This window comes from Chaetodon auriga, chromosome 5 (genome assembly GCF_051107435.1).
Source record: "Chaetodon auriga isolate fChaAug3 chromosome 5, fChaAug3.hap1, whole genome shotgun sequence".
Taxonomy (NCBI): domain Eukaryota; kingdom Metazoa; phylum Chordata; class Actinopteri; order Chaetodontiformes; family Chaetodontidae; genus Chaetodon; species Chaetodon auriga.
The window spans coordinates 8,283,481-8,308,817 of NC_135078.1; the positions used below are offsets into that span (position 1 = coordinate 8,283,481).

Here is a 25,337-nt window from a genome sequence, read left to right on the forward strand (position 1 = left end):
GATTCTTGTTTCATTTTTGTCAAAATTTGTCTGATAAAAATTGAATTTCTTGAACAAAAACTAAGCTTTATAGTGTGTAAAAATCCAGGCATGCATAATGCTCCCTGTTACATTCAGCTGCTCGCCTTACTCACTGATTGGACTTAAATTACCGTATATTTATTTGTAAAACAGTCTTAAAAGGTTTTATAAACATTAGACTGCTTATAAACAGATGCTAGTATGACACTCAAAGTCAAGCTGTTTGGTGAAAGTTTCCTCAAAGTTGGCATTTTGGTGATTTCAGCTGGTTGAAATGTTCTTGAATGCTGGTGAAGTTTTTCTTCTGTCTTTCTTCGTCTCTGTTAGTCACAGTCCATTTTCTTTTTTTTTCTGTCTTTCCTGGCCTTTGTCTCTTCTTTCTTCCTCCACCTCGCTCCCCTCAGTCCGTCCTCTCTATTTCTGTCACTAATTTATTTTTGTTTATATCTCCCCCAGTTTTCTGCTCAGTCAGCCTGTTTATATCTTTTCCATTCAAACTGTTTTTCTGTGGATTTGACAGAGTAACTCCCTGCAGGGGGAAAAACAAACTTGGACTCCTTTTTTCTTACACAGTTACGGAGCTAAAAAACAAAACATGAAGAAGGAGTTTTAATCTTTGGAATCTAAATTGAAATGAATTGAATTAGGAGCTCATCTTTCACAGAGTCGCAGTTAAATGAGATCGTGCTGATTGCAAATTAGAGACGTTTGGCCACAAACTGGTTTGTTTTACAGATGGAACGACTCTTTTACATGACATCGTTCATCATGACAGGACCGTGGCAGCTTCTGCACACACACGCACGCACACACACACAGAGTTGTATTACTATGCTTAGGAGGACCTGTTTTGCCAGTACACTACTAACAAAACCTTTTTCCTAATTTAAACAAAAGAAGTGTGAACCACAGTAGCTGTGTGGCTGAAGTGATGGGCATGTCTGTTGATTTGTACAACATGTTAACACAAAGTAAAATATTTTGACAATCACAGGATAGATTGACATGAAATGTGGTAGAGACAGTTTGTGGTCCTCAGAGGGTGGATCCTAATGACTTTGGTGATCCTTTGACTTTTAGCAGGTCTAAATCTCCATTTGTTCAGCACGTCAGTCCATAAAAATAATGACTTTATTTATGTGACTGATCGTTTTTATAAGTCCCAAACATTATCACATTGCCTGCTTATCATAGCTAATATATGTAGTGTAATGTGCACACTGATGTCTACCAGAGTGTGTTTGTTACTAACTGACTGAAATACCTCAGTCCCTGTTTCATATGGTAATACTGTGTGTATGCTAAAGTAATATGGTGTGCCAGAGTGAAGAATCCAGGGATCTATCAGTTTGACATGGATGATTTTGCTGTCAATTCATTCATCATTTGAAGGCCAGCACAACAAACTAAAATCCTGTGCTTCAACTAACAAAAACTCAAACAATAAAAGTTGCCAAAATGTCCTCATTAACTGTATATATGACTTAAATTGTCTTTATCCCTGTAGTCCTCAAAAACATGGATGTACAAAACACACAGTTCTACACACATACACACATACATGGTATACCTACACACACTGGCAGAAGGCAACGAAAGACTGGAGAATTTGCTTTTGCTTGTTGACATCCAAATGAAGTGAAATTAGATTATGCTTCTTTTGTACAAACTGAAAGACAGCAGCTCTGCTCTAAATTAAGGACATTTAGCTACTAACTGCATTTGGGTTTTCCGTGGCATCGTTATCTGCTGATTGTGCCCACAAAGGATGAGTGTGATGTCAAAACTCTGCCCTGGAGATGGCAGAACTGTGACTTTGTGTCCTCAGTGGAACAGACATTTAAAGTTTTGACCTTTATCAGTGCAGAAAGCGCCAACAGAGCACATTCAGACTGGAAACTGTCCTGTAGAGCCACAGTTCTCTGTACCTCTGTACTTGTCTGTTGTATTTGGGTGCTACAATGTGCACCCTGCCAGTGACAGAAATTTAACATGTCAGAACCCATGAATTGTCTGTCAATGAATTTGGCAAATCCCAAACCTGCTGCATGAAAATAACACCGTTCTGTGACATTTTAAACCAAGATAGAGACATAATTGATGTGTGTGTGTGTGTCAGTATGTCTGCCATCCATTGAATTAGTCAGTTTGCTTCATTAAGAAAAAAACTGAAAGATTGAAGGGAAATGGGTTAAAATTGTAAAATAGATCCTTCTGACTGGCATCCTCTCTCTTGTTATAAACACACCACACCTGACGTTGACTTAAATTGTGACAGAGTCCACTTTCACACAATGACTTTATATTTTCAGAATTCATTATTAAACAAGCTTGAAGCACAGTGACACATTGTGTTAAAGGCGTATTTAGATTGAAAATACGGAAGGTAAAATACATACATGCTTGCATTTTCAGGTAAATGTTCTGCTGTTGGTCACCATGTAGCTCTGGGCCAGTCTGCAGTTCAGTGTCTTGCCAAACAGCTCTCAGGCAGCAGAAACAGACTGTTTGTTATCAGTGTAAGTCCAGAGATTTTAACCAGCAACCACATTCTCACAAATCTGAAGCCACAGGAGGCAGGAGTGGAGCAGCCGGTTCATTGAGACTATTCATTTCCAGTAAAACTTGTAACGCACCAGGCAGCTTTTTGAACTACACAGATCATCAGTATTCTATACCTGGATCACATGGTCAGAATTTCAATTCCACTGAGATCCACCATTTGAAATGCAGAGACACCTTACATGTTCCCTGAGTGAGTTTTGGAGATGTTCATCTGTACATAACAGTTTAATGACCAAACCTACTCTAACAGGGATCATGCAGCATTTAGGGAGACACACAAACTCACCGGTGAGTAAAAATGCAGTCGTGGTTGAATTTCTAGGTTTTAAGAAACCTTAGTTAGAAAAAAATAATTCAGGCCAAAAAAAGCCTTAATGTTTAAACCATGTTATGGGATCATGGAAACAATTCATTAAAATAATTATATATAATGCAGTTAGAAATTCAACAAACAGTAATGAATGGAACAAATCCTCACTCACAAAATGGGAACAGAGAGGAAGACAAAATGCTTTTGTTGCACTTGTTCTAATTTAGATTTAAACTGAATAAGATGAAACTAAAGAAGTTCATTCAAGACTGAATCCAGAAAATTAAGGGAAAAATAATGTAAAGAAATTCTAGCTGGAATAAGCCTGAATTACAGCTTTATAAAGATGCCAAAAAATTGACAGTAATGTTTCATTCATTTAAGTCAATTCAAATACACACACACACACACACACACACACACACACTCCTTTAAACACACATTCCCCTGTACACATGCTTACATACACATACAAGAACTCATAAATACACACAGAACATGAGCACTCACTCTCTCTCTCACACACACACACACACACACACACACACACAATAAAGACAAACAGAGAACACATTAGAGCCAAACCACACGCCAGCACACAACAGAGAAACACACACACCCTCCCAACACACGCACACACTATCAAAGCACACACACCCTGTGGTTGTTTACTCATGCACGTTCCATCCAATCACAGCCTGTCGGCTTGACGCTGCGCAGCCCGGCCGCTGCCTAACAACAACAACATGTGCACTGACAGAAAAGGAAAAATCTGTCTCCTCTTCATATATGTCCTCTTTGTCTCTTCATCCTTCTTCTCCTCTACTTCTTTTCCTCTTCTTTTCCTTTTATCCTCTGTAACACGTTCTTCTGTCTTCCTCTCCATTCTCTTAACTACTTGCACTCCAGCATGTAGGAACGTGAGATGAAGACGAAGAGGTAAAAAGCAGTGAGAGTGAAGTGAGAACAGGAGAAGAAGAGAGAAGAAGAAAGGAGGGAAAAGAAACTGGTAGAAGACAGGAGAGATGAAGGCAAAAGAAGAGGGAAGCGAAAAATAGAAGTAGAGGATGGTGGGAGAGGAGACAGGAAAAACAAAGACGATATAGAAAGAGACACGAGTGGACTCAGTAAAAAGTTTGAAGGACAGACAGAGGAGAGAAGAGAAGTATGGTTAAAAGAAATAGAGAGGGAGGCATGAGTTCAGAGGAGGACAGGACAGAGAGAGGGAAAATATATGTGAAGCAGACATTTTGTCCACCTCTGCAGTAAACTCCTCTGTACTTCGTATTCACGTGTCTTCTTTATTTAACAAATTATTATTGCCGTTATTATAATTACCTGTATTGATTTTATGAGACTTTATCATCTTTGGTAACTTATCATCATCGATTACTGACAGTGCTTTGGCAATATAATCTGAAATGTACTTCATAGAAATAAAGAGCAGAAGACAGGGACACATTTAGAGGAAACACAGACACAAACAGGGGAATCTCTGGGGTCAAAGTCAAACTTTTTCCTGTTGCACTTTATTGATGTCAGTATAACAATACATGTATAAATGTAAGTACAACCGCAGAGCCAAACCGGCAATGAATGTATGCTACCAAGAAGTATTGTGTGTATATCAAAGTCTGATCTGTCTGCTTCGTCTTCTTCTTCTGTGCCATCGAGCTCCATCGTTGTCCAGAAACTATTAAAACACATCAATGAGCCAGAGTTTAGCCCCGATGTGACATGTTTTTGTCATTACCATACACTGACTCAAAGTAGTTTATTTTCAATCAAGACCCAAGAGCACCAAATCAGAATGAATTCACTAATAAAAATAATTCCCAACAAATGCACAGCATGATCAAAACTATAGTGTTAAAGTATAGCATAACATTTTGTGATCAATGTGATTGTGTTCCATGTTCAGTCATGTATGCAACTTATCCAGCTCATTGCTGTTTGTTCCTCTAAGCAGTGAGTAAAGATCATTTCAGTTCTGCTCAGATTGTGAAAGAATCTTTTTGATTTTGAGGACATAAAAGTTTATTTTCTCCAGTCTGTGTCCACACATGCTTTTCAGGAGGAGTGTGACTCCATCCCACAATCCGAATCAATTTTGTGTTTTCTGTGGAGCTTTTAGACTTCATTGTGTTGACAAGTGTAATGTACATGCTGTCAAACCAAATGACAAAGAGAAGCAGATATAAACAAAAAATAAAACACAGGATGGGCTGGGAGGGGTCGTCATGTGGTTCTCATTAAGGAGAGGAGGAGGAGGAGGAGGAGGAAGAGTGTTAAAATGAGGCTTGAACTGATAGATGAACAGAGAGGCTGATGCAGAGATCGAGGGTCGAGGGATACTCCACCCAAGTATCAAACACTTACTGCCTTTTGGCTTGAAAAGTTGCTTTTAAAACTTTGCACTCGCTCCATCATTGAGATCAGAGTCTGTGGTCAGTTTGTATTCTTGTCACACCTCTATGGATGAGAACACACCCTTTACAAAGAAAGAAAACACAGACTCTGCAAACTGCATCTGCATAATTCTCCCATTTCGATGATGCATTTCATGCACAGCCCAAACTGTATTGACTTGCATTTTTTGTATGTGCGATGTTTGTTGCAAAATGAATTAAGTGTTGGCGAGCGGCGCGTAACGTGGGCGTCGATAGTGCCGTCGGGCAACTTACAGATGGTGTAATTATCTCCTCATAAGGTTATTAGAGAATCAATGGAGCCTGGTGGCCTGATGGCAGAGTTGAGCTGATGAAGGATGGAAAATGGTTATGATGACTCCACTGCTGATGTACAGCACGGCAAAGTTAGAGTGAGGAGAATAAAAACAAAAGCAAAGACAACATAGTCTTCATGGATTAGTGCAAGGCATGTTCCTAAACATATCCAAACACTCAGATGTACTGCGGGTCCTAGAGAAGCAAAGTTGTTCTAAGAGGTGTTGGACTGGTTTAACATGGTTATTAAAAAAAAAAGAAAAATATAGTGACTCTTCTATGCTGGCCCCTCAGAATGCTTTCTAACTAAACGACAAAATAATGAACCAAAGCTAAAGCTAGTTTTGGAAAGAGCAAGTCAGATGATCCCACTTCCTGCCAGTCCATATGCCAAGTTTTTCCAAACAAACCAGCTTTACAGAATGAAAAATGAAACCATCCACAGTGAATTAAAGTAAGACAAGCCCTTTTTATGTCATTTGAAACATAATGAAGGATTATGAAGTCCAGGTCTGTCAGTTGGTCAGACCACAGAACAGAACACAGTTGAATTCTGGGTCAAGTGAGGACAGCTGGCATCAGCTGGTTCAGCCAAAATCTAATTTACACACTTTTATACATTGTGTTTTTTTCCTTTTAATGTCATTGTACTTGACTGTTTTATTCACCAGCAACACTTCTGTATCCTATATCTGTTCATCTACCCGGCCTAATACATTTATCTTGCCGTCTTCTGTTTTCATATTTTTGTTACAAAGCACTTATCAAAGCAGAACTCCCAGAAATAAGAAGTGTCTCACAAAACACATACAGTTATGAGCACAACATAAAAACCTTAAGAATACATTACACAAAGGACAATTTATAATAATTAAAACAATAATTGAAATAAAATATGGACAGCTCAAAGTAAGACTGTTCTTAATGTTCTCGCACTAGTTCTGATACTGGTTGTGGAAATAGTATTAAGTAATTGTAGAAGCCAAAGCAGAGGTAGTAAAAGTAATTGGTCTTCTGATAATAGCAGTATTCTTAAAGTATCCATTGTCATCGTAGCAGTAGTAGTAGCAGTAGTAGTAAGTAAGTGCAGAGGTAATAATATTAAGAGTAGCAGCATCCTTTATTACAATAGTAATAGCATCAGTAACAGTTGACATTGTGGGTTTGTCCAAGTAAATTCTACAGAACTGCTATCATGTGGTACCCCCCCCCCCAAGAAACAGGCAGGAGGCCCCGCCTGGGCCCTGAACTGTAACCATAGTTTGAGAAACATTTCTGTGGTCAGAGAAGAACAGCATGTCACTGTAACTGTACTACCAAACTCCAAACAGCCTAACTAGACCCGTAATAAATTCATGCACTGGTAGTGGGAGCTGCAGTTTGCCCTGGGCTAGCCACGCGGATCTGGCCCCAGTTAGGACATTATGGCTGGCTTTCTGGTTCCATCACAACAGCAAAATCAGAATTACTTGTATTCATCAAACACAGCACACAGACAAAAATGTGTCCTGGTGACAGATAAAACATAGACATGTAGAGGGCCACCTCAAGAGTTGCTTTGAACTAAGAATGGGTCAATTGATCCACCCGTCTGTACAGCAGGAGAGCAGCTAGTGTTCTGGCCAAAGCTAGATTCCTTCCCATCAGCAGCACAGCTTCTATCATCCACTGTCACCAGACACATGTTGGGTGTCTTTAAAAACCACAGATATTTTGGCCTGAATTTCATTTTGGATTGATGTCTGTCCATCTTTGGTTTGAGAAAGATTACATTCAGAATTTGCTCTTGTTCAGAAGCTTTTCTTCCACTTACAGTAACGTGACAAGCTGTAGTCACCTCAAGTAATGTTATCCTCTCTTCACCTGTCTCTCCTCTGCTCTGCTCCCTAAATCTGTCCAGTAATAGCAATACAGGGAAAGCTTGCTTGGCTACCTTAACACACAGAGCAGCGAACAAATGTGAACCAACGTCATGACATACAGGGCAAGAATTGAAGGCAGTGGAAGGGGAAACACTGAAACCACCAACTAACTGCTTCACCAAATCATTTCTGTCTTTTCATTTTTTGTGTCCAGTAAACGTCCCAGGCACAGTGGTGGAGGCCATGACCAGGCAGGAGTCTCTCCAATCCTTCAGCAAGAATGGCAAACCTTCCTCGTCTTCCTCCTCCTCCACCCCCACCGCCGCCCTCATGCGCTCCATGGTCTTCCCCCACTCCCCCTGCTCTCGGAATTTATCCCTGTTGGACAAGGTCGGGGTCGCGGTTCAGTCGGACTCCAGTTTCGGCCAATTGGGGTCAAAGAACCAGCGGATCCTGGCGAGCCCAACCTCCACCAGCCAGCTGAGCAGTGAATTCAGTGACTGGCATCTGTGGAAGTGTGGCCAGTGCTTCAAAACCTTCACCCAGAGGATCCTGCTGCAGATGCATGTCTGTCCGCAGAATCCAGACAGGTAAGACAGCATCTATTAAGATTATTTCTGTATGAATGCTGATGCTGGATAAACCCCCTACATGGAATATCGCGACCAGAAAACTATTACAGAGACAAAAGATGGTTTTCTTGATGTTTTCCTACAGATTAGATGAATTGTTGTGGAAGAAAATGTTGACATGTCCTTCCCAGTATAAGTCTGTAGTTCCAAAAAAGTTTGAATCATCCATCAAATTTCTCAACAGAATCACCAGATCAAGCCAACTGTGTTGTATTCACACTGCTGCAATATGAGTCCAGAGCCCAATTCATTGCATTCTATTTAATTTTTGTGCCCTATTGTGCAAATTGTTGATTACAAAACATTCAGACTATGATGCACACGCTGTTTTATTGGCTGTTGCTGTGCTTCAAAATGAAGACCACGTCCAAGACCAAGATTTTTACTGCTAAGCATTTTGGATAAGTGTAATTTGTATAGCATAGACAGCCATCGATTCCCAAATATTTTTGTTATATTATATTTTAATGCAAGACTCCAGCTAGGTTTAAAATTGTCTCTGTAACTTCTAATGGCATAAGAGAATAAAATTATGGAATCATGGAAGCATAAATGACACTTATACAACTTCAGCACCTGTATATATTTTTATAATAAAGCCAGGAATACTCATATGGATTACTCATTAATACACTGAACATGAGACAGCATTCAAGTTTTTAAACCTCTTGTTACAGTTTTTCAGAGTCAGCTGACGAGCCAGACATTCAGTTGTAATTTACGACTTTGGTTGTCTCATCATCGCACCATTAGTGTGTGACAGAAAGTGGGAGTTTGTGGATAAGCTCGAAAAGAGTGTAAAAGTGTTTAGAGAGTGTATAACATCTGCCAACTTAATTATATACAGCATGGATGGAGGAAGGAGGGAAGAAGAGGAGATTTGTGTGTATTTGTGCGTGTGTGTGTTGGGTGGACAGAGGATGTATTGGAAATTTTTTGCTTAGCTTTATTTTTTGCGGGGAGAGTCAGAGCAGCGTATAAATCAGTGCTGTGCGTCAGTGAGAAATACCTCGCCTTACGGTGACGGGGCCAGGAAAACAGATGCCACTTATTCAATAAACTAATACTCATAGGGAAGAAAAATGTGGGCTGGATATGGAGGAGGGAGGGAGGGTCGATGTGGAGCTGCCTGTCAATAGGAAGGTTTTATGGGACAGAGGAGCAGATAAAATTCAGCTGAACAAGCCAAACAGACCTGAGTCCTGGAGCTCCAAGGCTGCACTGTTCCTCGCACTGATGTGGACTGGAGTTAGACCAGTAAGCCCATCACAGCATCACTCTGCGGATATAAAAAGCTCAAGTCCTGCTCTGGCCCTAGCCAGACAACATATTTTCAATGGCTTCCACTTGAATGTTGATGATACTGAACTATATGCAAAGGAAAAAAATCATATTGCCATTATTTTTACAGATACTGCAATTGTGATATGATTTGTAGGCCTTGGCATCTCTGTAGCACCACAGTGCTTCATTTTGTGACAGCTTATCAAAAAAAATCACATTTGGATGTTGCACACGACCATATTGCGATTAATTGTTCAGGCAATTGTTGATTCAAATTGTCATTGTCCACAGAACCCCAGAGGATGACAGCATGGTAAGCTGCACCATATTAAAAACCTGTAGGAGAGTAGACTTTTGAAGAACCCCCAAAATATTCTAATCATCGGACTAAACTGGGAAGTCAGATCAGCTTCAGTTGAAATTCGTCATGTACAGCCTTTGCCCTAGCATGTTCCCATTGAGAATTTCCTTTATTAGTGTTTCTAAGAGGCAGTTATAACAGTTATTTTTTGCAAGCATTCAACAACCACAAATCCCATGAACCTAAGCCGTATGCAAACATGAAAGCACTGTCAAAACCTCATCAAAGCTTAAGTTGTTTGACTACAACACCACACTCTTTTTCTAAGACTCTTAATGTTTTGGTCTTCAGTTAGTGACAGTTAGTTAGTGTTAATGTAAAGGAGCCACAAAACAAGATGAGTTTCAGACGAGGTTCTGCAATTGGTTCCAGTGGCCCTTGAGGAAGTCTTACAGGTCCTTTAAGTGAGAAGTGTGGTCCTGTTTGTGTCCTGTAGGTGGTTCTAGTGGTGGTTTAGGGGGGTCCTTGTGGTCATTGAGGAGCAACTTCGATTATTGTAAGGAGTTCTGGTTGTCCTTTAGGAGGTCATGGCAGTCATTGAGGAGTCCTTAAGGTGGTTCTTGTGATCATTCAGGGAACCTTGAGGAGGCAGGCAGTAATAGAGGAAGTTGTACAGTCTTTTGGGTGGTGCTAATGGTCATTTAGGAGGTTGAAGGAGTCCTTTAGGTGGTTTTTGCGGTCCTCAAGGAGGTTTTAGATGGTTGAACATCCATGGCAAGGAGCATTGATGCTGTTGCCACATTAATACCCTTTGTTTTTCTACTAGATTTAGTCATCTATTTGTATTATCATCGAAGAGTCATGTGTCAGTCTTTAGACATTGAACCAGTATAGCTGCTCTGTGAGTACAGGAGTCTGGCTTTTCCACCATTTGCCTCCCTCTCTTTCCCTTCTTCCCTTCCCTTCCCCTCTCATTCTCCCTCTCTCCCTTCATACATATTTATTGATGTTTACTTGATGGGAACATTTGGAGTTGAAGACTGATGGCTCTTTATATCAGCTTCAAAAAAACACCACACACCTCCTCTCAGCTCCATCTCTTTTAGGTTTGTTTTTTTTTCTGCTGAGTGTTTCTTTTTCTGAACTTTTTCGTCTTCCGTGTCATTTTTCCCCCTCTGTGTCATTTCAACAGAATCCATCATCAGAAGAGCAGTTTGTTTACGTCAATGAGGCCTTGGAAGTGCTTTCGCTTCAGTTTTAAACTGGTGTCGGGATGCAGGATACTGTTTAACTTTTGTGATGGCGATGAGTGATGAATCAGGAAAAAAGTCAGAGCAACAATGGACTACGAAAGCAACGCAATATAAACCACTGCAATGAACACAATTAATAACCACTGCTGTTATGATTGATGTGTTTACTGTGCTGGTGTTTAAAAGAGTCATTAGTGCTTTTACTGAAAATGGGGTATTTTTTGCTAAGCACTTTGATCTCCAGTGTTCACGATTCAGGTCTCCTTCTGGTGGCTGATGTTGTTTATGAATAACGCATGTATGTGTATATGGATATAATCACGCTTGTTTATCAAAGGACAGAAAGTTTATAGCTGATTGAAAGTGTGTATCATCATCGAGTTGACTCTATAGAGGAATTAAATGTTCATTTTGTCATTTGTTTTTACCATCCAGCAATGCCTTGTCAATGATTTGGCCTCAGCACATTGTTCTTCAGTTTTTCCAGTGATGCATTAAACATTCAACATTCTCTATTACTTGTGTAAGGACTACGATAATCTCAAATGAGTAATGTGGTGTGTTAAATGTTTAACTCTATCACTGGAAAATCTTAGAAACCCTGAACTAAGACAATTGACAAGGAAATAAGTCTTCCCACTAATGAGAATGAAAAAGCTTTCGATTTTGATGTTTTCTTGTATGTCAGTGATGTTGGATTCATTCTCATGATGATATTTTCATTTAATGGTGCTTGCAATGTTTGGTGGAGCTTGTGCTCTGAGAACATACAGAATAATAAGGAGCATTTAGGCCTTGATTGAGTCAGATTTTGCAGGTAAATCATGCACACGTACAATACAATAATTACAAAATATCTGGGACTGGCAGCAAAATGTGCAATGTTACTCAAACACAAGTAAAATATACTTCAAGATGACCCCCACTTTAGATGCAACCTTTGGCTTATTCAGGTGAAATAACAAGGAAGTCTGACCAAATGTGACGGTGCAAAACACTGAAGACGTGAGGTTCCTCCAGAATAGCAGCAGTTTCAGGACGTTTAGTGTTGACATTGGTGTTTTCCACCTACACCTTTGGGATTCCAGTGTGGCTTCCAACATGCTAATTAACATCTACAGTAGAAATTCCCAAGACACTTAACACTGAGTCATCACCACTTATCCAATCGTGGTTAAATTTTGTTTATCTACCAAAAATGTCTGTCAGTTTTCATTGAAGTGAGCGTTTACTGAAGGTCATTTGTTGAAGGATTGTAGTTGAGTCCAGTTAGCCTTCAGTGATCGACTCTAATGATCTGCTTTTTTGTGTTGTGTTCATATTTTAAGCTTGATTCACAAGCAAGCAATTTTGTTCCTTGTAAGGAAAGACTCACATTTGCCATTACGAAATGATGATGATGATGATTGATTGAAGTTTGACACATTAATAGACTGGATCAACTTTTATAAAATTTGAGTGATGGACTCAGTTTATTTATAGTTAAGACAGTGTTAATTACATCATCTGCTCGTCTTTCTCAGAGATTGTTAAATGATTTTAGTTGAGCTTTTCTCCGTTGGGCTAACTGCTCAACTCACTGGTAGTTTTGAGGTGAGATCAGCATTGTTGATATTCAGCAACATCTGACTGAAGTGTATCCATATAGAGTTAAATCTAATCCAAACCTGCAAGGCTGACTTGCCGCTCTGTGAGCTGAGAAAATTCACAATAACACAATTAACTCAAAATGTTTGCATGTCAGGCTAAAACAAGACTGTTTCTCTTTGTTGCTAAACAGTTGACATTTAGGAGATTTATCACCCAACAGTGAGGACATATTTGCATTTAACACTAACACAGATGTGTGTTGTCCCTGCTGGACTCACAGATGTGTTGAGAAATGACTTTATTCTTTTTTCAGTGTGTAGCCGAAGGAGTAACTAATAATGATCCATCACTTTGATGGACGGGCTTGTAGAAATTCCTTCAAAGTCTATTTGTATCTGTCATGTTTGCCACTATAATAAAAACCTACTTTGTGTTACATCTGCATACGAGTGCATTTTAACGGGTTTTAGTAGAGCTCTGTGTAATGCTGTTAGTAATATAAATTTCCCATTTTTCTGTTTCAGTTGCTGTATTGGACCTGATTTTGTTTAATTTGTATTTTTTTGATGAATCTATTTATTTAGTTTTAATGTTATGGCACTTTATTTTTAAAGCATGACCAACTGGCTGCCAGCAGGCTATCAGATATCATCTCTTGCCTTTTGTTGTATTTTACTGTGGCTGGGTCCAGTGCCTCTGTTTGGTGCCACAAGACCCTTCACATGTTAAAATGTATGGCAATGTATGGTAACATATGTATGGTGAGATAATAAACTCTCCCTAATGACTGCAATTTCTTCATAAGCTATAATACCCATAATCCAAACACAGCACTCGCTGTGATGACATGATAGTGGCTGTTAGCTTGGTTTGTCGTTCTGGCCTCACTTGATGAGTTCAACTGGTTGATGAGACATAATTTGAGCTTTCTGCTTTAATAGCTCAGTCAATACAGTCAAAGAGAGAGAGGAAGAAAGAGAGAGGGAAACATGGATGTGGTGGAAGAGACAGAGCAAGAAGCAGATGAAGGAGTTTTATGTGTTTCTATGGGAGTTTACCAGTCATTTTATTTGTGCACATGTCTGCTCACGCACATGCAGTGTGTGTGTGTGTGTGTGTGTGTGTGTGTGTGTGTGTGTGTGTGTGTGTGTGTGTGAGTGAGTGAGTGTGTTCAGAGAGCCATTGATTGTGTATTGATGAGACGGGAGCAGTGATTTATAGCTGCTGGTCGCGGGGGAATAATGTCTTCATACGCGGCGGACAGAAGAGTCGTCCTCACAGCACAGATATAACTCCATATGGATTAGACGACTCCATACGGGTCAATCAACACACTTCATTCTGCATCACTGCATGCTGCAATCACACACAGACTCACTGCGTCCAGGCTCAACTTTAAGGCTCAAAAACCTCTTTCTGCTAAGAACAGTGTTTGACCTACAGGGCACACGAATGCACTGTGTCTGTGATGCTTATTGCAAATTGCTAGTGATCCAGTGTTGTTTTGTTTTTACTTTCGTTCATCCTGCAACTTCTGTTTCTGCAATTCTCAGTGATAATTTATATTTTCCATTACGCAGCCAAACTGCTGCTGAGGCAAAGTCCTAATAGACGATGTATATATTCATCTAGAAATGATGCTCACCCGTCACCTTACAAGTTATATTGACATTTGAGATTTTAATTTAAGAATTTGTTTTCACTAGCTTCTGGGTGTCAGTGATGTGTTGTACAGATTATGTCAGCCACAGATAACACTTGTTTTTTGGTCTCTTTATGGGTTTGATTGATTAAAAGAAGAGTATCAGCCTCATCCTTAGCTGGAAGTAAGTGTCAGTGTCTTGACACATGGCAGGACAAGTTAAATGACTTTACTATCAAGAAAATGATGCTTGATTCAACAGAGTTCATCCAACAAGTTGATTTGTGTTGGAAACAGTTGAAATTATCTAGTGGAAAATTTTCATTTGTTTTCATAAAATAAGATTTCGGACAGTGTTCTGACTTGTTCCTCACATGCAACAACCAAACCTCCTGCTTCTCCACTCATGACCACCGTCTTGACCTCTGACCTCCCTCTGATGAAATGAAAATGTGTCTCTGTGCCAAGAAACTCCATTCCCATGTAGTCTTAATAACTGGAGCTGTGAGGAGCTGGCTGGCATGCAGTTTGGGTCTCACACACATTCTGTCTTTTTCATCAGCTCATGTGTTAAAGGTGCGGACATACAGCGACACGTTGACACCCACTCTGTTGTTGTTACCACATGTTGTGTTGAAAGGCCACACAAGGTTTATTGTCCTGAACTGCTTTTCACAGATGTGTTGAAAATGACAAATTTTATAGATCATGCACACACACACACGCACACACACAGACAGGGCAAACTGGGAACAACATGGCAGCCAGTTCTACTCTCATCGCCCTTCCAAACCAAGTATTATTAGTTTGCCTGTGAACCAAATCCAAGCGTCTATTTTGTGTTTTTGTTAGCCTGTCGCTGTGTTGACTCTGAACATATGTGGCTGTCTGTGCTGTCAACAGACTGTAACACCATCAGACTGAATAACTATGTGATGCTAATGGGCACCAAGAGAGATGCTGCTCAGTTAGCTGTCCAATGCAACGGCCTAAGAGGAACAGGCTTGTTTGTAATGGAGATTAGCAACAAAAGAGAAAACAGACATGATTTTATATCATCAGCTTTAAGATCTGCTGAAATATGAGTGAAAGAAAAAGTGAAACAATCAGTTGATGAATATGCAGCTATGTTGATAATAGACTTGATCATTTTGACAAGCACGTATCCAAAACATTTGCTGCGGAGGATGAGGATTTCCTTCTCTCCTCTGAATTTTCTGACATTTCATATGATTACATATATAACTATAAATATATGAGATATTTGTTAGTTATATGTTCAACTTGTAACTTCTTTTCTGTTGTATTTGGACCAGAGTCTAACCAGAGTCTCAACTAAAGAGGTTGCTGATTTGGTACCTTGAAATCTGTTTTGAGTGACAGATCCATGTGTTTGAGGACATCAGCTCACAGTCTTTTTTATCAGTGATCGATCAGGAATGTGTGCTTGCCTGTCTTTGACCAGTGCAGTGTATTTGCAGATGTCGTTGTGGCAAAAGTTGAGGCAAAGTTGTGTTTTTTGCTGGGACCCGCTGCATCACGATCGTCGCTGTGTCAACACAGTTGTCTTATTGATGTGAAGGAGGGGACTTCACATCGTGTTAATGGTACATGGACGCAGCCTGAATATATGTTTGCATTTGTGTGTTTTTGTATTTGTGCCACAGAAGAGACTCAGTGTCCTCATACATTTGAGATAACATGAGGATCTTTTCCCGTCCTGCTTGTCTGTCATGGTTACAGCTACAACTTGGGTTTAAGTTCCGTGAATTAGTCTGAGGGTTTGTCGAACTGTGAGCTGCAGGTTTTATGAGTATGTACAATGTACTAAACAATACAGTACAAATACCCAAACCATGTGGTAATTCATGTCTACATGTGATTGTTAGCAACAGTTTGCAGATTGTATTCATTTGTGCACAAGAACATATTTGCGTGTGCTTGTACATACAAATATTTTGGTTACATATGCACATACCTGTATGTGTGTGTGTGTGTGTGTGTGTGTGTGGGTATGTGTGCATGCATGTGTGTGTGATGGAGGTGTTTATGCTTCACCTCCTCCTCCTCCTCTCTCCACTGTAATAAACAATAACCGGGCATTAATCTCCCGGCCTGCTGCCTTAATAAATAATATCCACACATTCATCAACTTAAACTATTCACAATCAATGCAGCTCTTCATAGAAAACCCACCTAATAAATAGTGGTGCGGCCCACTGAGGCGTGAAGTTATAGACCAGCCGGCTGATAAATGAACCGACCCCCACGGCGAGACGCCTTTTATGTGGAAAACTGCAAGTGAGAATTTTTCGATTTTATATTACACTATTTTACTCTTATTACTTTCCTCTGTGCGTGTGTGTGTGTGTTCTCGACATCCTCTCAGGGTACAGTAGGTGTTTGTGATTTATTGAAGCGGTGAAGATGTTGGTCTATTTGTTTTATTCTAGTTCTGGGGTGTTTACCTATTTGTAAGGTACTGATGTCAGAGTTTTGTCTTATTGGTTTCAGAATAAGAATCACTTTATTTTCTGACTACAGGCAGCACACAGGATTTTGTCCCGGTCGCACTGCCGCAGAAACACTTTAACTAACACGGTAGAAGAGAACACAGTGACAAACAAGGTAAAGTAAAGACATATACTGTATATGTCTTTACAGGCACGATACGTAATGTACAGAGAAAGACATTCCTGCCTACACCATGTGGAATATGGTGATGAGAGCTGCACAGAGGACTGTAATGTTAAAATTCGTCAGGATTGTAAGGTGAAAATGCTGTTCAGTATGTGGGGAAAATAGACATATGTACTTTAAATAATTTTTTGAAGAAAAACTGAGAATTTAATATCAAAAACAATCACATTTTGTCTTGGAAAAAAAGGAGTTACTTTCATCACTCAGCTGTGACTGAAGTCACTTTTGTGGAATTTGAGGGCTTGAGGTTGAAGCTCATTAACACAGTCATAAGTTAGAGGTGGTGGTCAGACCATTAGTGTTGTGTTATTGTTTGTATTATATTAAGGTCAAGGAGCAAGTGTAGTTACGATGATGTTTTTAGTCCATAAAAGTACTTAAATAACATTTAATGCATTATAGATTACACAGGTATTAGTTACCCTTTACTTTTACTGAATTTGATATTTCATTCCATAAATGCTGTTGCCAAATCTTCCTAGCAGGGGAACATTTTTGACAAGAGCTGTCTGAACGTACCATTAGTTTTGGTTTCTATAAGGGCGCACTCTGGACTGTCTGCTTCTTTCCTTTTATGCTTTATTTGGGAAGTGGTTAGCTGCAAATAGAATAATGTGCCTCTGAATATTTGAGTTGAGTAACAAAGAAATGGCCCTGATTTTTCATGCTTACAAGATTGCTACCTCTTAATATTTTGATTAGGAATAAGAGCAGGTTTCCCATGTCTGTAAATGGATAGAAACAGGAAAGATGATAAGGGAAAATTGAGAGAGGATGCAAGATATGAGCAGGAAGTGATCACACTGGAAGTGTCGTGGAAGTTAAATCAAAATAAGTAGATAATGATAACAGACTGTGTGTTGGACTCAATAAATAGAAATGGTGTAAGATTAGATCTGCTGCTGTATGGAAGCAGGACACTCTATTAGCAGACACACAGCTATTGTTTGGCTGTTTGTTTCAGTCTGGTTCAGTCCTACTGCAAGTGCCCATTTGGGACCCCCCCCCACACACACACACACACACACACACACACACAAACACACGCACACACTAACACACTCAAACTCACACACTCAGTCTCTTTATATCTATCTCTATCTTTTTTTCTTGTTCTATTGCTGTCTCTATCTTACTCTCTCTAACTACACACACACACACACACACACACACACACACACACTCACACACACACACACACACACAGTGATAGATGGTCCAGTCATGATCTCGGCCTGCATTGTTGATGAGGGTCATGCTGCCATGGTTACCGGAGCAGTGTCTCCTGCTGTGTGCATGCGAGTGTGTGTGTGTATGTGTGTGTGTATGTGTGTATGTATAGGCTATCTGTGTTTGCAGACCTTACATTATGGTTCCTTGCCTCATGCCTCTCTGTCTATTTCTGTGTCCACATGCTTAATCTCTGTATGAGTTTTTTGTCTAATTAGCTGTATTTGTGAATCTACTTTGCATTCAGTCACCTTTATTTAGCCCAGAATATCAAGTTTGTCTCTTGGCCTTTACAATCTGCATAATATAAGACACTCTCTATCCTGATGTCTTCGATTTGGGAAGGGCTAAACTCAATGAGAAAAGAACTGCATCAGGAGAAAAGTTGGAGAAACAGAGCAACAGCAGGCAGACAGTAATAAAGACAAACTTATCAAGTATCTTTACGACAAAGTACAAGAAATGAATGAATGAATTATTCTTTTGTCTTTATATTTTCATGTTGCACCACTGAAATGACTAATCTCCACAAGATAATACCTCATAAAAATAAGACTTTCAGTAGGTCAGTGATGTTCCATTAAGAAACTATTAATCATTTTAATAATAAAAACAATTGTTGCATACTACTGTGCATGATCCTAAACTGTAGAAAAGAAAGTAATACATGTTTTACACACAAACAGCAAAAAGACATACAATATGAAAGCAACCAATGCAAACAGATTATCTGCAAAGGTCTCCATTTTCTGTCTTCTTTTTTGCTGGATACAATAATAGAATTACATCATATAACAAGAGCTATAAAGAATCAGAGCTGGTAGCACAATCACAATATAATTACCGTAAAAACAACATTTAGCATGTATTCAAATTTGCCGAGCATCATTGAGCATCTTCCAGGTTCCACCAAGACCTCCATCATACTTCCAGCTCTGCACTACAAGACCTGGAAGGAGCACAGGCCGCACAAACACACCCCCTTATTTTCTCACCTGTCTCTCTCTCAGACCATACCAGTGTGGCCACTGCTCCCAGTCCTTCTCTCAGCCGTCAGATTTGAGGAACCACGTTGTGACGCACTCAAGCGATCGACCCTTCAAATGTGGATACTGCGGCCGTGCGTTCGCTGGTGCCACAACGCTCAACAACCACATTCGTACGCACACAGGGGAGAAGCCGTTCAAGTAAGTAACAGTGAGTACCCCCCACCCATCCAACCCACCCAACCTTCTGCTCCCTCCTGCCTGCTTGCCGCAGACTCCGGCTAGCCTGACCAGTTTCACTTACCTATGACACCCAGCTAACACCTACTGACATCCTCTTAACCACCTACTGACACCCTCCTGACCGCTTCACCTGGCAACTTGGCTGTCTGGGATCTCACTTTCTCTACATATTGCATAATTCATTTTAAGTGATCCAAATACAACCCATGCAGCCTCACCATGAAGGTTAGAAAAAATATATTTTAATGTGCACAGAGTAAAGCATTATGAGCCCTTTGGGGACTTTAAATACAAATTTGAAATCTTTATTCTAGATCTGTCTTCCTTCTTGACATTTTAGTTCTTTAACTCAAAAGAGGTGAGGGTCCGGTTCGGGGAACAAAACCAACAAACAAACAAAAAACTGCTCTGCCTTTCTTGGACCTTTTTTCTTGTTGTAGCTCTTTTCCATTATTCGTGATCCCTCTGTGGTTATGTGAGTATTTTGTTACATCTGCTGTCATAGCTGCTGTGACCTCAAGCCTTTGCTCTCCTTACCAATGATTCCTGTGATGTTGGCCATTGAGGAAAATCGTGATCCTCTGTGGATGAGAGCTTCAGTGAAAATGCATACACATCATTCAGTGTAAATACAGAAGCGGCTCAATCACAGCACTTAGCAGCTTGGTAATGAATCTTTGCACCCTGAGATTGCTCATTTCCATTTTTACTTGGTGAAGACTGATATAAATAGAGGGCAAGCCACACTGCAATTAGGGGTTTCTGAAAGCTGCTGTTGTCATGCTGTCATCCCGTCAGTGGTGGAGGACAATAAAGATTCCCCCAGTGGACACACAGGTCAGCATTCAGGGAGAGGGCAGGAGGGTGAGAGAGGGGAAAGGGCGAAAGAGTAAGAGATACTAGAGAAAGTGAAGACAGCAAAATAAGGGATTTGAGTTGTGGGAAATCTGAAGGACACATATCAGGGGGAAGCAAATTAATTTCCTTAATAAGCAATCAGAGGAATCCGAACTTGTCATTGACGTGGGGAGCGAAAGGGCAGGAAGAACAAGTAAGAAAATGAGATAAAGAGCGCAGAGGAACAAGAGATCACGGTGTAAAAAGTGAAACGACAGGCGCCGGAGAGAAATCCGGTTAAAGCAAATCAGCGTTCTTAATAAGCAATCGGAGGAAACCCCGAACCTTTTCATCAGCACTTCAGAGTCTCAGTGGAGGCGGAGCGGGACAAAGACAATCATGGACGGGCGTCAGAAATCTTTAGCGGATCGATGGCCTTGGGGAGTTATCTCCTTTTGGACGGTGCGGCAAATAGATTAAAGCTGCCACTGTCACTTTGTCAGGAGGAAAACGCTCAACTTTATTTTCCCGCTGAGGAGACAGAGGCAGGGATTCTGTGTGGTCGGCAGCTTTTCAGCACTGAGACTCGCTGGACTGTGGAGCCTGTCAAACGGCTGCTGCTGTTCTCGCCGCTCTTCTATTGTTCTACTGTATTCTGTGTAAGCACTTTGTCTTTCCCGCTTGTTCAGGGCTGCTTTAAACTGCAACAATTTAAACTTTTGACTTCCTGTAGCGCTGAAGCTCAGCATTGGAGTATATGCAGTATGTTCTTTGTTGTCTGAAGAGTTTAATCTGATCTCTGAGCAGTGGCTCCATCCTTCTGTGTGAACAAAAGCCTGATTTCTCTCCTGTGATTGGTGGGACTTGAGTTGCACATGCAGTAGCTGCATTATACTCTTCTTACTTTTACAACTTTTTTTTTGTTGTTTTTTTTTATGACTCAAACGCACAGAAACACAGCACCTATATATCATCATCTGAAAGTAAAGTTTAAGTGATAACAGATCAAAAACAACTGCGTACATCCACATCCAGCAGATGTATAACAACATTATAATCCCACTGGAGCGTTTGTGTCCTCCTGATGAATGTTGAATGATGAAAGTCCCAAATTCAGAGAGACACATTATCCCTTTACATGAGAAATCAAGATTTGTTTACACATTATATAAAAACAAACATTCATGCAACACTCATTCTCAATCTCAACACATTTAGCACTAAAGAAAAAACCTAAGACACATGAAATATGGCAGTGTTCATGTCCTGAAACCTCTCACCAAACGCCTGAAGGAGTTTTCTCACTCAGCAGCATATTCAGATGTCATAGCTGCTTTTGTTCTTGCAGAGCAGGAACATGCACCGTGTTTCCTCTTGGTAGTTTCCACAGTTTTAATTTCACTTCAGATGATTTCACATTTGAAAGCAGAGAGCTGAGAAGCTGCTGGAGCTTGAGGTTCAGCTCTCAGAGGTTCTTGAGGATCACACTCCTGATCTAGATGACACAGTAGAACAGCTGTTACTGAAGAAAGCATTTTACAGAAAAAGACAGGACATTTACCAAGAATGGCCTTAAAGGTGGAATGGTACAAATGAATCTCATCTATCTTTATCAGCTAGTTGGTGTTTCTATGCTTTTTGGTGCCAGGTTGGTTGTGTACTGTGGATTCAGAAAATGGATTCAAATGGAAGTTTGGTGAGAGTCTGAGCGACGGTCTAACTGTAGCAGGAGAACTAGAACTATGAACTAAAAGAAAAAGAAAAAGCTGTGATTGCATGATTGTGTGGTTGTGATTGTCAGTGGGTACAGCACAGACAGCAGCACTTTCACATTGCTGATGTATTGATATCAAAGATATTCACTCAGTAGAACTTATAACAAGAAGAAAAACTTGAGTAAGTTGCAGGTTCATCAGAAACACTCTTACAAGCATCAGATTCTGGGTCAGATTTAGTAAAAACAGATGTGATGATTTGTCTGAGCAGCTGCCTGAATGCTCCAACAGTAAATTTTAACCCTGCTGTTAATGGAGATTTGTACACGTCCCCCTGCCTCTTTCTGGTCCCATCAGTCCTATCAGTATGTGACTGAACACAATCTGTACTTGTTTACTTCCCATCCTGTCCCCTTTATAGAAAAGATTAAGAAGTGAGCTGAAACTTCACTGATCCTTGAGGGAAAGTGATTAAAGCTGCCTCTGTCATTTTGTCAGGACAAAGTGCTCAACGTTATTTTTCCCCGCTGAGAAAAGAAGGATTCGTCCGGTAACAGACAGTGGCTGGTCGATAGCCAGCGGACTGTAGCCGCCTTGTTTCAGCTCCGCTCTTTGTTGCGCCAGAGAACCGTCTTCGTGTCTGTCCTGGTGGATAAGTTGCTGTGACAGAGAAGCTTCAGAGGAGCTTTGATGTCAGTCGCTGTTGCGGGTTTTGTAGATATACAGATGAATTAGAGCAGGAATGACCACCTTGAGGGCAGAGCAGTTCAGTTCAGTCAGGGCTCTGTTTTGTTTTTCTTGTGCTGTAAGAAAATTTACAAAATGAGAAAGACTCAAATGGAAGGTCCATCTGCTAAACGTCTTTTCAGAACGAATGCTGTTGTGTACAAGACTGTAAGATGTCTCACACATACATTTAAATATACTTAATTACAAACTGCAATACTTGGCTTTCATGTAATAACTAAAAAATACTCCAACCTTCTTTAACAGATGCATTCATGCAAGGTTATAATATTCACCACAATCAGTAGTGTGATAGGAAGATGTAGAAAATTAATTGATTTCTCTTACTCTCTGTATGTTTTTTAATAAATTAATTATCTGTAAGAAATAGTTACATAACTTAACCAAAGTGTGGTTACTTTAGTTCAAACTTTAGAGTTCAAATTTGTGTCACTGACTAATACCAAAACTGTCGTGGATCTTTCAGGGCACCAGAGAGTCCAACACAAAGTCCAAAGTCAAAGCTACCATGTCTGCAAAGCATGGGAAACATAATGTGATATTAGCGTGCTGATGTTAGCTAACTTTAGCTTGCTTGCTAACATGGGAAAACTGCTAGCTCGCTAAATATTGTCTTGAGTGGATAATGCCCTCTAATTAGTCCAGACTCTCAGGGCTGACCTGGCTGGTAAATTGGTTATCTTGCTGTTTGCAAACTCTATCAGCTAATGTTATGAAGGAACCAACGCCTGATCTATACAGCGTAGCTAAGTTACAGCTCGCTGTTCGTTGGCTAGCTTGCCGAAGTACTACACCAGCTGACGTGATCCCTGGTACTAACTAATGTATTATGACAAAGGGTGTTACTTTTAGCCTCTAAATGCCAAATAATTATGAATTATGTATGACCATGAAGTCAAGTCTCCAGCAAAAATCTAACTTTAACCAGATTTTTTTTCCATTGACACAAGTTTTAACACATGCGATTAACACTTAACATTGACTTTTACCAGGTTACTAAATTATTAGCAGACTGATTTTTAGTTTATCTCTGTTTTTTATGAAATTTAATGAGCAAAAACTCAAGTTTAAGAGCTTCAAATTCCGATTGTTCAACCGGCAGTTCTTATCTAGCATGCCCCTCCCTCCCCCTCCTCCTATCTATCTAACAGCATGTTAGTCTTGTTTCAGGGCTGCTAAGTCCAATACCTCAACACAGCTTTCTCTTTGAAGAGCACCCCCCCCCCACACACACACACACACACATTTATATACATTTAACTGCCCCCTAACCCCCATCCAGCTCACACTAAAAGCTCCCTCTCTTCTCTCTTTCAATTGAAAGTGACAGTGACGCTGCTTTATCAGGCCTTGAGATGTCTGTGCTTGTGTGTGTGTCTGTGTGTTTAAGTGTGTGTGAGATGGGAATACCCTCCCCAGACCACTAGATGGATTATTGACAGGTGGACCCTGGTGTGTGTGTGTGTGTGTGTGTGTGTGTGTGTGTGCGCGCGCGCGCGCACGCCTGTGTATGTGTGTAATTTGTTGGTCAGGTTGTGAAGATCAGGGCAACAATTACAGCTTGCTGCTCCACTGGGCCTCACACACACTTTATACCGTCACTGGATATTAGAGTTAACAGGGAGATATGTGTGTGTGTGTGTGTGTGTGTGTGTGTGTGTCCACGTGTGTGTCCACGTGTGTTGACAGATGTGAAGGTGGCATCTGTGTGTTTGTTCTGTGTGGTCCTGTGCTCTTCCTCTTCCACAGTGTTGTGTTTTTCTGAGCTTCTCTTCATACAAACTCTCAAACTAATCACTGTTTCTTATCTGTCTTTTGTGTGTTTCTCTTTCTGTTTGTGTGTTTCCGTGCGTGTGTGTGACAGGTGCGAGCGTTGCGACCGAAGCTTCACACAGGCCACTCAGCTCAGCCGCCATCAGCGACTGCCCAATGAGTGTAAACCAGTGAACGAGAGCAGCGAGTCCATCGAGGTGGATTAACCCCCGAATGAAAAATACTGACACCACACCCACATTAAGGCAGCTAAATTTGAAAACGCGTCTTTCTCTCTCTGTTTTTGGCCCTCCATCCACATTAACACTGCTGATTTAAAAAAACAAAAAAGCAGCGGATGAATCTGAAAGTGCTTGCTTTGTGTTTTACGAGGGATTCAATCAAAAGTGACATGAGTCCGCACTGATTCAGGCCTCCATTGTGTTGTTACTGTCCAGGGATGCGGACATGCTGTCTTCGCCAAATGATATCAGCAGTTGAATGGACAAAAATGATTTTACAGTCGCCTCCATGATTTGCACACAGGAGGAGTTTTTATTTATTGACTCAATGATTTTATTTCCCCATCTGCTGTAATATTCCTATCGTGAAACCAGAACACTGATCAGTAGTTACAGATACAGTTAATGAGCACACAGAAGAAACTGAAACTGAGCAATTAGAAAAGTACAACGTAAGCCTGTTAGATTACGGCAGCAGTCTGTCGCCTCTGACTCATTCTGTGATTGCTTACTTTAAATGTCAGTGTAGGCCTTCTCAGGGTGCAGGTGTTGTCAGTATTTATACTGATTTTGTCAGCTGACTTCAGCGTCAAGAAATATTGGTTTTATTGTGTAAGTAGCAGCTAAACTGGTAGCATTTATGAGCCAGAATCCAACCACGATTTCATACTAACAAAAAAGACTAAAACTAAATCCTGA

At 40.4% G+C, this 25,337-nt stretch overlaps 1 protein-coding gene across 1 annotated transcript in view; it reads left to right on the plus strand.

The window, feature by feature from the left end:
- Positions 1–24,800, plus strand: part of prdm6 (PR domain containing 6) — an 88,150-nt gene extending 63,350 nt beyond the window's left edge. Inside the window, exons 8-10 of the mRNA XM_076729884.1 lie at positions 7,699–8,074; positions 19,127–19,303; positions 24,509–24,800. Coding sequence (XP_076585999.1) covers positions 7,699–8,074; positions 19,127–19,303; positions 24,509–24,623 — 668 coding nt within the window. The 3' untranslated portion in view covers positions 24,624–24,800. The remainder of the gene's footprint in view (positions 1–7,698; positions 8,075–19,126; positions 19,304–24,508) is intronic.
- The last annotated feature ends 537 nt before the right edge of the window (positions 24,801–25,337 follow it).